This window comes from Tachysurus fulvidraco, chromosome 14, assembly GCF_022655615.1.
Source record: "Tachysurus fulvidraco isolate hzauxx_2018 chromosome 14, HZAU_PFXX_2.0, whole genome shotgun sequence".
Lineage (NCBI taxonomy): Eukaryota > Metazoa > Chordata > Actinopteri > Siluriformes > Bagridae > Tachysurus > Tachysurus fulvidraco.
Genome location: NC_062531.1, coordinates 13,829,283 through 13,844,781, shown reverse-complemented (window position 1 = coordinate 13,844,781; position 15,499 = coordinate 13,829,283). Strand labels below are relative to the sequence as shown.

At 37.6% G+C, this 15,499-nt stretch overlaps 1 protein-coding gene across 4 annotated transcripts in view; it reads right to left on the bottom strand.

Annotated features, from left to right (window-relative positions):
• Positions 1–3: 3 nt before the first annotated feature.
• The window catches only part of dmxl1 (Dmx-like 1), a 29,690-nt gene continuing 14,194 nt past the window's right edge, over positions 4–15,499 (bottom strand). Inside the window, exons 20-45 of one of the 4 annotated variants that reach the window (XM_047800101.1) lie at positions 15,338–15,448; positions 14,973–15,142; positions 14,750–14,847; positions 14,493–14,658; positions 13,524–13,773; positions 12,364–13,421; positions 11,647–11,829; positions 11,385–11,461; positions 10,767–10,888; positions 10,401–10,643; positions 10,022–10,209; positions 9,804–9,940; positions 9,630–9,715; positions 8,440–8,641; positions 8,102–8,219; positions 7,671–7,733; positions 6,644–6,730; positions 6,421–6,539; positions 5,784–5,925; positions 5,089–5,149; positions 4,722–4,849; positions 4,525–4,602; positions 4,327–4,418; positions 4,133–4,185; positions 2,320–2,537; positions 4–1,968 (exon numbers count right to left, since the gene is read on the bottom strand). In XM_047800101.1, coding sequence (XP_047656057.1) covers positions 1,750–1,968; positions 2,320–2,537; positions 4,133–4,185; positions 4,327–4,418; positions 4,525–4,602; positions 4,722–4,849; positions 5,089–5,149; positions 5,784–5,925; positions 6,421–6,539; positions 6,644–6,730; positions 7,671–7,733; positions 8,102–8,219; positions 8,440–8,641; positions 9,630–9,715; positions 9,804–9,940; positions 10,022–10,209; positions 10,401–10,643; positions 10,767–10,888; positions 11,385–11,461; positions 11,647–11,829; positions 12,364–13,421; positions 13,524–13,773; positions 14,493–14,658; positions 14,750–14,847; positions 14,973–15,142; positions 15,338–15,448 — 4,469 coding nt within the window. In that variant the 3' untranslated portion in view covers positions 4–1,749. The remainder of the gene's footprint in view (positions 1,969–2,319; positions 2,538–4,132; positions 4,186–4,326; positions 4,419–4,524; positions 4,603–4,721; positions 4,850–5,088; positions 5,150–5,783; positions 5,926–6,420; positions 6,540–6,643; positions 6,731–7,670; positions 7,734–8,101; positions 8,220–8,439; positions 8,642–9,629; positions 9,716–9,803; positions 9,941–10,021; positions 10,210–10,400; positions 10,644–10,766; positions 10,889–11,384; positions 11,462–11,646; positions 11,830–12,363; positions 13,422–13,523; positions 13,774–14,492; positions 14,659–14,749; positions 14,848–14,972; positions 15,143–15,337; positions 15,449–15,499) is intronic. The other 3 variants (XM_027167334.2, XM_047800102.1, XM_027167335.2) reach the window with 3 other exon arrangements.

The following is a 15,499-nucleotide window of genomic DNA, read 5'->3' as shown; positions in this document are numbered from 1 at the left end:
GCACATGTTGCATCAAGTTGATTTATTTTACCATTACATTTGATGATTACATTTTTCAATTTACAATAGTCTTTCTATCCATAATAAAATTCAATGGATTTGCATATATTCACATTTCAGAGATGAAAGTTAGCCTGACGAGCTAAACACTACAACTACACTTGATTTTATTTCAACCTTAAGTGACATTTGATCCTCAGTATGCTGCTTTTTATTGTAATATGGAATCCTATGAATGATGATTACTTTAAGAGTAATCTTACATAACCTGTACATACAACACAAATGACATCCGAATATAACGTGTGCATGGGGATCTTATAGCAAGCACTAAAAACAAAGGAGGGAAAAAAAATAGCCTCAAGTCATTTCTAAAAACAAGAATATATTAAGAGAATAATTTGCAAGATCTAATATAAATGAGACAATAATCATAAATATTTTTGTTAAACAAATGTTTTAAGTAGCCTATAGTTAATAAAGTGTTTAATCAAGATATACTTTGATTTATATTTACATAAACAAAATAATTTTATTCTTCTCAGTTGCTCCCCGAAATAAAGTTAATGTACATTTTTACACTTTTACGTTTTATTTTTGTGCAATGGCTGACTGGAATCAGTCCTCATAAATCAGAAGGCTGACAAAAACATCAGTCTAACTACTTCACCATAGGCTATCAATATGTACCCTTTACCTTTGATTCAAAGAACATATCATAAAATGATAAGCTGAAGGCATAGAAGTGATAGGAGTTGAACTTTGGCAGCATGAAAGAAGGATACACTCTTCTATTTCTATTAAGATGCACACTAGTGCTGTTAATGAGGCAGCACTACTGAGATTTGACTCTTCATGGGCTTGATAATTTGCTAAAGCATTTAATTAGAGAAAAGTAAAGAATATACTAGGAATAATGAGCTGTCAGACAGACCCAGATGGACCAAAATCTGTCTTTGTTGGAGGCAATAACTTTTATTTGTAACGGACTACGTCAAGGCTATTCCAGCCTTGACGTAAAAATGTGGATTTCTTGTGGATTACCTCTACAGAAAAGTGCTTTGTATGAAAAGTCACAGTCTTCTTTTCTAGAATGTTCTTGACTCTAAGTTCAAGTTTGTTTTTGGAAAAACTTGGATTGCCTGCGCTGATATACATATTTTACTGTACAGGTTTTGAATGTACCCAATCAGTGACTATGCTATACCTTATAAATAACTAAACGCTGTTCATATCATCATCATCATAACAGAATACCTTGCTCATACCATTAAGGATACAAGCAGAAACTAGTGCAGTTAAATTTAAGAATGGTCACAAAGATGTAAGCTACAGTATGCAAAGACATTTTTACAACCCTCACTTGAACCAACAGATGCCAGAGGTCCATGGTTGTACTTCAGGTATAAATATAAGGACACTTTTCACTATTTTATCTAGACCACAATCACAACACTGCTTAGCAACAGATTATTTTAAGGCTTAATTATGTGGTATACATGTTCCAATAGTATTTGACTACCCATGTAATTTTTTAAAAGGGGTAAAATATATCACCTAATGTGCTTAAATAGAATGTTGGTTCTATGCCTGATCCGGAATTAAGTGATATGAAGGAGCGTCCATCCTCTAGATTTCAGTCAGTGTTGTAGCAAAGCTGTACTTTATCAGATTAAAAGTTCCCCTTCCCAGCGGTTCGTATTGCTCATCTTACCCTGTGCAAAAGTTGTTCCGAACTCTTCAGTTGTGCTAAATGATGAACCTGACATCATTCTTCACATTGTTGGTGCTGACACGATCAGGCAGGACGCGCATTTTTATGGTGCCGTCAGCGCCACACGAAAAGACGTGGTTGCCTGGTGCTGTCTCAATCTGCATGACGCCTGTGCCCAAGTTGCGGAAGATGGACTGCCGGGCATGTTCATTGGGGAAAGTGTGCAATAGGCTTTGCGTTAACATGGTCCACACCTGCAGCAAATTAACACAAGAACAACATTTCAATAGTTTACAATTATTATTTATTGTCATTTATTCATTGACCTTGAAGTAAACATGCCAATGGAAAAAGGACGTGTTTTCATTATAGTCGTATATTTTTTCGGCAGGTAAATACAATACCAACTTCCCTTTGCCTTCAGTTATTATTTGGTGGAATAGCAGTAATATTCTTGCCACATAATTTTAAATAGCATTTTTTTTTTAACATGCTTCTACTAGTGTAAACTAAAGCATATCTTATTTCTCATTTTGACCAAAACTGGACATTGAGATAAACTAGGTTTTAAGATTCTGGATTAGAACACCATGAATGTGGCATACCTTGATGTTGCCTTCAGCTGAGCCACTGATGAAGCAGCCTTCAGTGGCATCCACAGCCAGCGCCTTAACAGCCGAGTCATGGGCCTGGAAATTCTGGCGTTGGACCTTAAGTGTGAGATCCAGCACACTGATCCAGCCTTTTCTTCCTCCGCTGAGCAGCAGCTGCTGTTTAGCGGCAAGAGCCAGTACAGTTGCACCAGACTCATGGCAGCTAAAGCCTGGAAACAGACTGAAACTTTTACTGAGATTTCAGAGCCCCATTTATATTGGCTGTTGTGTTGTGATTGATATTGTTACCACAGAACTCATTATATAGCCAAAAGGTTTGACCATCATACCCATATGTACATTTTCAAGTTCCAGAATATTGAAGCATGATGACGAGAATATTCACCCATCCAGCCACAAGAGCATTATTGAGGCTGCTTACAGATGTTGTATGTGAAGGTCTGGGGAGCAGTCAGCATTTCAGTTCATCCCAAAGATGTTCAGTGGGGTTAAGGCCAGGACATTTAAGTTGTCAAAGCCATGTCTATGGATTTGTCTATGGACTTAATTCCAGTAACGGGAAACTAAAGTTACAAGATACAAAGAAATAATAGACCGTTTTTTCCCCATCCAACAATGTGGCAACAGTTTAGGGAAGACTCACATTCGGATGTGATGTCATGTGTCTACATATATATATATACACACACATTATTTTTGTCCATATATTGAACTATTGTACAACTATAAAGACAATGCTTTATTATAAATAAATAAATAAATAAATAAATAAATAAATAAATAAATAAATAAATAAATAAATAAATAAGATAAAGCAAGCATTTCTGCCAGATGTGCTGTATCATCACACTTAATACAGCCAGGGCTGCTGTTATCAATATTGCCATGGCAACACTACTTTTCACAGCAGGCAAAGAAGCAGTTTAGCTTGTGAATAATACATGTTTGTTTTAGTATTAAAACTATTGGCAGCAGAATCTAGTTAAATCCAGTCCTGTTTTTTTCTAGGTCATCTAGATGCAAATCCAGTGGATGTTTGCTCAACTTGCAAATGATCTTTTCTCAGCGTCAATGGTTCGACTGAGGCGCTCAAAGACAAGCCCAAGAATTCCCATGATATTTAAAGACCAGAGGTGAAGCACACATTTAGTAGAATTTCCTGACAACACCAGCAATTTACTATCGAAATATCTGGGCTAGAGCCCTTATGTAGGTATAGTGAACACGACTAGCAAGTTGCTCAAAAGAATGTAAAATTTCTCTCCGTTCTGACAATCTCCTGTACATGTGCACTGCACATTAACTGCACTCATTTAATATTATTATTTTTACTTGTCATAACTACACATGAAATTTAAATTCAAACAAGTTAGTTTTGAAATGTCAAATATTCTTAATTTTGAATAAAATGCTATAATACAATTTTATAGTATTAGTCAGCAATGACTTGAATTAGAAAAGGGAAGCTTTTTTTTTGGCATAAATTATTTTTTACATGCATTTTAGAACTAAATCCATTACATGCATAATATAACTGGTGACTGAACTCAAATGTATAAAGCACTAACCAATTTTATTAAGTACTACATTATCTGTAGTGTATTATTGTAGTATTTATGTAATGCGTGTGAACTGCTTAGTATGGTATAGATTTAAAAAAGAAAATTAAATCAGAAGGTTGTAAAAAAAAATATATATAGTTTTTGTTTCTTCATTATGTTGATAAACTTCTAAGAGATAAAAGTAGTATGTAATAGATAGTTTGAACTGAAACTTTATTCGAGGCATGTCAGTGTAAACTCACCATGAACCAGGTTGTTGGGTGGCATGACCAGTGTATCCCACAAACATACATTTCTATATAGTGAAAGGCAGAGAGGAAGGGAAAGAGATTTACACGAGTAATAAGCTAGTAAAAGAAATTATATTTAGGGAGAAAAGGAAACCATTTATCAGCCAATGGCATGCAGGTTCTAATGCCAGGTCTCTACAGTGTACCTGTTGTCAGTGGAAAGGCCTGCAGTGGCAATGAGAGACGACGAGCCCACAAATACAAAGTCATGAGCTGTTTTGTTATGACACTGCAATGTCTGAAGAGGAACACAATGAACACCATCTGTTACCAACCCAAAGGAAAAAAAACTCTATGATAAATAAATAAATAAATAAAATAAAAATAAAAATGGTGGCACATACCAAGTAGGGTTTAGGTGTGTTCCCTGATGTATTTGTCTGCCACAGACTAAGAGCTCCATCTGCATCAACAATACCAAACTGGAAAAAAACACTGGTTACTTAGAAAATAGATTAAATTCTGGAAATCCAAATATTTAGCACTCAAAAAAATATTTATTGGAATTTCTGTAAAGCATGTGAGATCTGTTTACACTCACCTTGTTCCCCTGGTAGTTAAATCTGATCCTCGTAACCCTGGAGTTGCCAGGGCTCCTAAAGCAGATGATCTGCTGTGAATGGCCCCATTCAAACATCCTCACACTGCCATCCTGAGCTCCTGTTAAGTCTGTACTCAAAGAGAATTATACCGAATTATACCCCATTATACTGAAAAAATACTGTTTCCACATGATTTTTTTTCCTTAAATATACCAGAACTAGGATTACTAAAGAATACTGAGACTAGTTGTTTATTGAATAAGTTTGTCTTTCAATTCAAAATTATTCTGATTATGTTTACAAAAAGGGACCTCTTTGCTGGGCTCCATTCTGTAATATATTATCAGCAGTTCTGGTTGCACTCACAATATGGGAGGGTAGGGTGGGACGTCATCCTTCTGATGTTGTTAAGGTTTCGTTTGATTAGCTATATAAAGGATAAAGGACTGCGTAAGTTCTATAAGAAAACTACATTTTAAGATACAGTTGTAAGAGATAAAACAGAATTATACAACACCATGTGCAAATAGTTGTGGACACTAAACTATCCCATTTTTGATTTAGTCCCTCAACCTTTAAAAATAAACACCACTTTTCTGGGAATACTTCCCACTAGATTTTGGAGAATGGCTGTATGGAATTGGCCATTCAGCCACAAGAGCATTAGAGGAGCAAGGAGGCCTGTATGCGAGTAGTCAGCATCAGCATCAGTGGGGATGAGCTCAGCGCTCTGTGCACGTCATTTGAGTTCTTCATAACGACAAGGTTGATGTGGAAGTTCACTTTGTGCATAGGGCACTGTCATAATGAAACATGTTTGCCTTCACTTGGTTCCAGTTTACTAAAATTGTAATTCTACTATATACAAAGACGTCCTATACAATAGAGTGCATACAACTTGTGGTAAAGGTTTGGTGAAAAACCACGTGTGTGATGGTCAGGTGTCCACAAACTAACATGTATATATATATTTTTTATAATCATATACTTAAACAGAATTAATATGCAGTAGGATACGAGTTGACCTACAAAAGGCAGTAACATGGTCATGGGCTACTCACCATGGCTGCTCCTCTGCCAGTCTGCTGGCTGCCCAACCAGGGCATATTAATTGGTGTGCCAGGGCTGCTGTGAGTGTAGGGTGTTGTGCCATGCAAAGTGGTGAAATCATCCCGGGTTTGTACAACCAAGAAGTCATCGCCTCTGAAAAATAACATGAAACATAATGCAGGACCGAATGAAAACTGAACAACATAATGTCTGCTCTCTTCCTGTTAATCGAAATAGCAAATTAAATGGATCATTACTGAGGTGCCTGGTGAAATGAATCTGAAAACAATGCATCCACATTGACAATCAGATAATAATGAGATCCAAATATAATATCCTACAGTGTCTGCCCAGTGAATGAAGCCGGAAATAAGCCTGATGCCATTTATTCATTTAAATCTCATGCATATAAAGGGCTTTTGTGAAGCTAGTGAAAAGATGGGACTCGTATGACTGAGAAATATGAGGTATATGCTTTGTTATAAGTTTTATATAAGCTGGTCAAAAAAAATACAGATCTGAATATGCACTATAATTCCTGCTGGGGGACTGCAGTAAAAATGTCACAGTGACTTCTTATTATTTTGTCACTGTGACAGTTTCCCTGGATTTGAAAGTTGTACTGTTTAGATAAAGTTGCTACATTACTTCAGTTCCATCTCTGCTTCATCATCGATCCATGTCAGTATCTGAGTGGCCAAAATGGAGGACACATCCAGCTCCTGGATGTCATGAGTAGATGCGATTACTAAGCAGTTACGATTGGCCTGTGAAAAGCACGATACATTTAATTACACATACACCCAGTTCACAAGGTAAAACCAGAACTTTAATCGTACAATGCCAATGCTTATCTCACGTAGCTCTGCACCTTGTTAATGGCGAAGGCAGTGATGATGTCAGATTCCTTATGAATGATACGTGCTTTGCCTCCAGGGTAACCCAGATCTGCCTCAATCTGTGTGATAGAGTCACAAGTTTCATGACTCAATGAACCTCTAACATTTGACTTCTGTCTACAGTAATCCCCACATTCCCAAAACATATTACATATAACAGAGAATGGCTGCTGTTACTTGAGCAACTGCAATTTCACTTGGCTCTAAGGGACAAGAAAAACAGATGTTTATGTGAATTAGTACATCTGTTCGAATCCCGTTCCTACAGCATATTTGTACATTCGAATAGTACAACTGGTTCTGCTGTGCAGATTTTTTTAAGTTTCAAAAATTTACAACGTGCTGTAAAAACAGCGACTTATCTTGAAAACTTCAGACTTATCTTAAAACCTACAATAGGATCCTATTTTGCATTCTAATGTGAATAAGTAATAAATTAACATAATTTAAAAATGCAGCTATAGTTAATGTATTTCTGATCAAATATAAACAATCTGGTGTGTTTTTATGCAGATACACAGCAGATGTCATTATTTTACTATCATCAGCTGATACATGGCTATTTCTCAAATCAGGGATAGGTGATAGTTATACAGTGTTTAAAATGTTAAGTTATTTTTTAAAAATAAATTTTAAACTTTAATTGTATATATTCATTTTTATATTATTTTTTATCTTCGTATGATTATTGTTATTTGATATTTTTCACTTTCTTCTGTATCCATACTTCTGTAAAGCTGCTTTGAGACAATGGGAATTGTTAAAAGTGCCATACAAATAAATTGCACAACGTGCAATATTTATATATTTGGTGACTTGTCATTTAAAGCAAGGTTGATGCTATGCACTGTAATACAGTAATAGAGGAAGAAAGTAAAATCACAAGTCATTAACTAAAAATAAAGTAGGTATGAATACATGCCAGCATAAACCCATAGCATAAACCCACATGCACTTCAAATAAAAAAAAAAAAGAAAAATACACCACACAAGCAGTACCTGACTGAGACCAAGCTCCTCCATCCGCGAATACCTCATGCTGTCAGTGACGTCCTCAACCGACTTAATTGTTCAAAATAGTCACAAAACACCAGACAAGGAAATGAAGCGAAGACATGCAAGTCAGTAGCTTACATTAAAAATGTACAATTAGATTGTTAAAAAACAAACATAAATTGCACAGAAGCAGCAACAAATCACGTGAACACTGATTACATCACAAAAATTCAGGCAAAACAACTACACACCACAACCAACAGTTACAGCACAACACAAAATCATACAGATCATTTCCCCAAATTTATGTGCACTCTTAAAACCACAATATTATTACTACGGCACTGAAATCAACCACAGAGCTTCCAGAGCTATATATTATAATTACTACTAATGATGGCACAAATTAGAAAAACATACAAATGACTTTATACCTCTGTCTGATCCCGCTTTTTAGTAAAGATGTTGCGGATAAAAGTCTCCTGGACCTCTTCCTGTTTTACTAGGTACTGCCATAGTCTCTTAACAGAGAGTGCAGAATGGTGTTGGGACCTAAATGATTAACATGCGTTGTCAAAAATAATATCACTAATGCTCAGTCTTCATGTTTACAATTTTATAATTGTAAAGTTATATAGATTTTTTCCCCACATTAAGCATTATTAAGTATTTATCTATTTAAAATCACTTTATCACACTTCAGAATGTTGGCCATTTGAAGAAATTGGCCGTGTGGGTGTGAAATAACCCAAAATGTCTCATAAGAGCTGACCTGAACGGTGTGTTAGAGGGCTCAAATAAGGCCTTGTGTCTGAGGAGAGCTGGTCCAGATGCCATGGTACCATCAACTGGATGTGTGGAGATGTATTTGGAAGGAGGCCCACCAAAAATCTCCAGTCTCTTCAGTAACACCTGCTCCCAGCGCTGTAATGTTTTAATCATTGAGTGGCACAGTGGGGAGCATACAGGAAGATCTAAAACACACACAAACCAGGCATACAAAGGCATATAACTACAGCATCCACAGTACCACAGTGAAGAACAGCACATAACAAAACCCCAAATATGATTGGAGTCATATTTTGAAGACCGGATAAACTTTCCAAGCATACACTAATTGGCCTAAAGCTTGTGCACACCTGACAATCACACCAAGCACTCACCGTGTTGTTTTTAAACATCTTATTCCAGATTTAGTTTCCTCTATGCTGTTATAATAACCTCCACTCTTCGGGGAAAGCTGAGTAATGTTCTAGATTTTGGAACAAGGCTATGGGGAATTAACATCAGCGAAATCATATCCAGCTTAAGGTGCAATTAGTATTCCACATTGTACCAGTGGTGTTCTGGAAGTCAGGGCTCTGTGTAGATCACTTGAGCTCTTCCACTCTAACCTAGGCAAACCATGACTTAACTAACCTTGCTTTAAGCACAGGGGCATTATCGTGCTAGAGCATGTTTGGGCCTCTGGGTAGTTATACTCCCTGGACAACTGTTTGCATCCGACTTTGTGGCGAAGTAATACAGCTGTTGGATACTAGTAGTAATTATGATGGATTCACACAAGATAAGTAATCTACAAAATGGAAATGACTTCATACTATACACATGACCGTTACAAACTGTTGTATACAGAATTTTAAATCATTGTTAAAAGTGCTTGTTGTGGTTCTTGTGCTTACACAAGTGTGCTTGATGATTAGTAGGTCACATTTATTCGCCTCCATAGGATCTCTGCAATACCACATTTAGGAGCTTAATAACCTACCTGAAACCCCCAAATGCATCACGTCTTTGGCAAGTACTTTTAAACTTCATCAATATTCTATTGTTCTGTGTTTTAAATATAGCCAAAGTTAATTACATTTTGGCTTTGCACAGATATGATGGAAAAAATGAATTTCTGGAGTGAAGCAAAGTGATTTCTGGTGTCTATTTAGTGTATTAGGCTTTAGTTCTTACCCAAAAGGTCATAGCCAGCCATGGGATAGAATGATTTCAAATTGGCCAGCACCAGCTGCACCATGGCCACACGCATCAAACACCAGCTAAGGACAGAAGAATTTGCCATTTATTCACATTGACACAAAACACAGCATGATCTGAAGATATATGGCATGCAATACGTCTGCATACCTATATGAATTGTTGTTAGAATGTTCTTGCATAGGAGAATTGGGGTCAAAATCATCTTCTTCATCTTCATCCTCATCACTCCCCTGGCTTTCCTCTGAATCGTACTCAACTCGGCTTGTAGACAGTGGCAGGAAAGGCTGTCATAAGAATGTGGATGTCAAGCTTAATAGATTTTAAAATATAAATCAAGATTGGACAGAACATTATTTGTCTTTTACCTTTGCAATAAAGTAGTCCCAGATACTGAGCTCAGGAGGCACAAAATGTTCTTTAAAAAGGGACGCTTCTTGCTCTACTATAGGGTTGGGGCTGACTGGGCTGTCAGGTACCTCCCTGGAGCTGCTTCTGGAAGAATGCACCCTGAAGCGCTTCTGTTTCCATTCCTGGTCCTCACTCACAGCTGGAGTTGACACACAAAGCAAAGTACCATGAGAAACAGTAGTATGCTTCCTACACAAGTGCTTTATATTGGCAATGAGCACAGCAGAACAATGATAAACTACTGAAATACTTTAGTATGTTCACTTAGTACTTTCTACTAAATAATACATTTTAATTTCTATATTGATGAAAATATTCCAATTCTTCCACACTAACCCGGTGCTGTACTGGATTTTCCAGATACAGGAAGGCGAGCCCCCCCACCAAACACAGCCACCCACAGCTTGCTGTTGAGTGGGTGAGCCACAATGTGGAAGAGCTCGTTGCTAGAGTGTGTGGCCAGGCCATGCACAAACAAGCTGAGGAAGACTGCTGTGAGGATCTCACACAGAAGCACACCCACACTTGGCTGGTTTTCCTCTGCTGTTGCACCAAAGAGACGAACCAAAGTACTGATACCTGTAAAACCAAAATTAAAAACAGTAAAACAGCATAAGAACAAATAATAATAATAATAATAATAATAATAATAATAAATCATTAAAAATAATAAGGGGAAAGAAAATAATGGTTGGAGCTTACCTGGCCACTGTGCTGGAGAGGTGTTGGGTATGACAGCTTCATCCATACTCAGAGTTCGCACAGGATGTTGATGGGAAAGCAGGATGCTCTCATAGACAGTGCCTGTGAACTGGTTGATATGACTGTTGGGATAAAATATTACAGATAGTAGTTGGTTATATACCAGATATGGTTATCATGGTCCGAATACTATATGTCCTATGTTATATTCTCTTTTATTAATAAAGAATTTAAACTAAATCTAATATTAATCTTGAATTTTGCATTCTATTAATATTTATATTACTCTTTATATAAACCTTTTGTTCTATGTTTAAGTTCTATAAAGCTGCTTTGAGACAATGTCACTTGCAAAAAGCACTATACAAATAAAATTGAATTGAATTGAACTGAACATACTCGGTGCAAAATCAGATTTCACTAATTCTGAATGTGCATCGAAGAAGATATACAATATAACATGACAGTCATGTTCATTTGTCTACTAATCCCCAAGCAAAACTAGGTTAGAAGTCATACATACATATATATAACTACCTTTTACACCCTCACAATTGACCTCATAACCCTTTGGCATTTTTTTGTGAAATAATAAACTACAACAGGAGTCCACCCTACCTGTAACCATGTCCATCACAGAGACACTGGTAAATGCAGGCGGACAGAGAGGCAGCCAGAGTGTGCATCACATAGATCTGTGTACAAAGCAGCCATTGGATTAGAAGTGACAGAAAGAACAGGCAGTGGACTTTGTGTATCTATAAAATCTGTTTTCCATTAACAATTTGGTCCAAACAAATAATAAAGGATTTATTGTGTATACATTACTCAAAAATAGGCTAGAATTCATCATGTCCCATTCTCTTGCAATCCACCATACCTCATTGTTAATGACATCTGGGTGAGGAGGAGAGTCCAGTGCGTTAATGGTGTTTAGTATGTCATGTGTCAGGTTGGTCAGGTGAACTATAGGATTGGCCACAACAGTTTTGGAGCTTGCAGTGCAGGCCAGCAGGAGAGGAACTGATGCTTGTTGCTGAACAGGAATCTGAGAACTGTCACCCTAATACAGGGAAGAGTAGATAAATTAATCAAAAAGAGTACTAGTGCACAATAATGTTCTAAAATACATAATTAAATCATATTCAAATAACAACATATAACTCAAACAATCTTCAGTCACAAATAGGCGACAGAATCAGAATTAGGATTAGACAAAGGAGGCTACCAATTCCTGTGTTTACACATACAGAGCTTCTGTCTGTTTAAAGAGCTGCCGATAGGCTCTTCGGAGCCCTGTGCTTCCGCTCCACCTGTCAGTCTGTGCTAAAGGCACTTTCACAGCATTTTGCAATTATTTTCAGCTGATGTTTCCAAAACAATCAAGAACAATTAAAAATGGTTTACATCTTATTGCTCTGTTCCTTTCACACTAAAACAAATATTTGAAGCTCTTGCTTATTTCTACTTTTTTAACAATCTACATATACTTTTATTTAAGTATTTATTTGTTATTAAAGGTACTAAAGATACTAAATAAGTTTTCCATAAAAGCATAATTTTTTATTGAGTATAAGGTCCTGATGATTTAAGTTACCTGTTGGGATTCCTGCAGAAGCAAAATCAGTTCCATCCTGACTGAAGCCAATCCTCCTCCATGGGAACCATGTAGGCTGCAGTAGCTTAGGAAGATACGTAGCAAAGGCTGGTTTCTCTGGAGCCACAGTCTGCGGTTGTGTTGCACCTCTCTGACCTGCTCCACAGTCCCTTGGTACTCATGCTCATCTCCAGTGGCACCACTGACTTGGCCAAGATCAAGTGATATGCCCCCAGCCACCTGCTGAAGGTTAGGGTTATACCCGCAACACTTCTGCAGGGCGACCACCTCACGCTCCAGCCAGTGGCACAGCTGGTGGCGCAGCTTCCCTCCATCTAGCTCATAACCTGTAGAAAGTGTCCGCAGCTCTGCGGTCAGCATTTTCAGACAGGAAATGAACTTGAACCGAGAGGCTAAGATGTCCTCAAAAAGGACAAGGGAGTTGTCTACATTGACTTCCGTAGACATAGAGGTAGAGTCGGGAGCTTCACAAAGGGCAGTAGGGCTCTCTGGCTTGATTGTTTTCATCGCTATACCAGCTTCTTCATCTTCAGATTCTTCTTTTTCACTGTCCCACTTCAGCTCCAAAGACTCATCTTGCAAAGTCATGGAAGGCTGACTCCAGTCAAAGCTTAAAACAGAGTCTGAGTGGCTGTTACCTTCTTGTGGAGAAGATAAGGTGTCTGAGACAGACCCAAAGCCATTAAACATGGGTTGGGACCAATCAAGTGTAGAGGCCTGGTCTTTCCCATTTTTGTTTTCTGGACCACTAAATGTTGGTGAGGTTTTCTCTTGGTTTTGTAGCAGCTTAGGTTTCTTAATAACTTTGGGCATTTTGGAAAGAACCTCTAGAGCTAACATAGGGCAGCCAGCTTGCAAGTGAGCATAAGCAGTAGTGAAGAAGAGTCTCCTTTCTATGAGACTAATGGAGTCAGCAATGCTGCCTTGTCCATTTAGCCCCACTTTAGCTTTATCACGCCGAAGAAGCAGTGGATGGGTTCTGAGGTAGGTGTAGAAGTTGAAAACCTCTGGACTGCAAGGAGATGATTCTGTGGACTCTGCAATATCAACAAAAGCAATTGAAAAAAAAATACACTAACCAAAATATTTATATGTCAAAACAAGGAATTACATGCGTGTTACATAGCATCACTACCTACCTTGGGGAAAAGGATCAACATTTGGCTTGGAATGCTCCAGCAAAGTATCCAATGCTCGTGTGTAATCATCTAGAACCCAATGTGCCATACTACGTAGAAAGGGATCCTGGTGCATTGGAATCTGGTGGTCGTGACCCAGCACATACCTCTGTAGAATCTTTTTATAAGTGGAGGATGTCTCAAACTCAGACTCATATAATCTGCTAATCACTAAGGCCAACTGCAGATCCTGCATCTTCTCCAGGCAAACCTAAATGTAGACATTTAATCAGAATTAGCATGCTTGCAGTTAATATATAATGAAATGGCAAATGGGGAAGACAATGACAAACAAGTAGATTTCAACACCAACGGATTGACAGGGATGCCTCAAATTAGTATGTCTCAAATACCCTTGAAATATATTATTATTAAATCTACAGGAAAAGAATTATTGAAGAAAAACTATTTCAGACATTTGACCGGGCCGTGACTTGATTAAATCATTTCAAAATCAAGTAATTTGTAGGTTACAAATATTTTTGTTGATCTTTGTAGGATTAACATTGTGTTAATCCTACAAAGATCAACAAAAGTCTCAGTTGTACAGATAGACAGATGGACAGAACAGACTGAGATTAAAAAAATATATATAATGGCATCATATTGTTTTTAATAAATATGTAAATTGCAGATACAATATAACAAACGGATCTACTGATTTTTGGAACTGAACCCATAAATAGAGGCAGGTGAATAAAAAAGAAGATAGAAGTTAGCAATCATAAAGCTTCACACACTGATGATCCTCAAGAATCGGCTTAAAGCAAATTTAAAGCAAAGTTTTGAAAATTTATGGAAACGCACATAAGCATGTTTTTTAACCTTGACCAAATAAAATAATTTCTGCTTGGATTCCCAAAGGGGTAAATTACATTCCTCAAAATTGGGTATATTATATAGAATATTTCCAGCTATACAGACAATTACCTCAACAGCATCCTTGAGGGAACCAGCCAACAGAAAGAAGGCTGCGGAGTGCTGAAATCTCTGTTTTCCTAGCAGAGAGAACGCGTTCTTCAATGCAGCCTTCCTCCATCGGTCCTCATTAAAGTTGTTACTGAAGAAAGCTGTCATCTTCACATTCTTGTGGGACCTTCACATGAAAGAAGTTCCTAGTTAAACCATATCTGCAGACAGTTGCTTTTAATCCTAAGGCTCAAAATGTAAGATGAAGAAGTGCACACCTGTACAATCCCCAGACTACAGCTTTCTTCTTCATAGCCAAATAAAACAGGGCTGCATCAAGGGGATCGTTATTCCTTTGAAAAGAGGCCTTTGCTACCTGGTAAGAGTGACGGCAACATAAATATTAACTAGCAGAAACAATTTTTTTAAAAAGCATGTCCTAAAAGCATTTTCTCTCTAGAACTGTCTCATAAAAATATATTCTTCTATATGTGTACCAACCTTTTCTATGCATCTGCGAAGCTTATTGGTGCTCCTTAGCCACCATCCTACACCCATGGCTTTCAGTTCTGGCCAGGTGGGTTCTGCTTTCTGCATGCAGGGCAGCATGTTGAGTAGTTCCTCCTCAGCTTCAGAGTGAAATGCCCAAGTGAAGTGACATGTAGACAGTCCTGCAGACCAAGAACCAGAATTAAAGCCTTTAAGTCCACAAGAAAACTTAAAGAACCAAAAAGAATAACAATTGACCGCGTAGCCAGCATTCAAGAATGTGATCAACCCAGGGCAAGGAAACATAAAAGCCCATATTTAGATTCTGGGAATGACATGACATTTTCAACAATGATACTGGTGCTTTGTAACTGTACCTTGACAGAGGAGCTGTGCGCGATGCACTGGAGGTAATGATGTCAAAAGGAAAGTGTGCAAACGGACAGCAAGCAGAAACTTCAAGCCACATTCATCCAATGTCTCTCCACCTAAATTTTAGTTACAACATTTAGTTAAGAATCCATAGCATCGATGGAGCC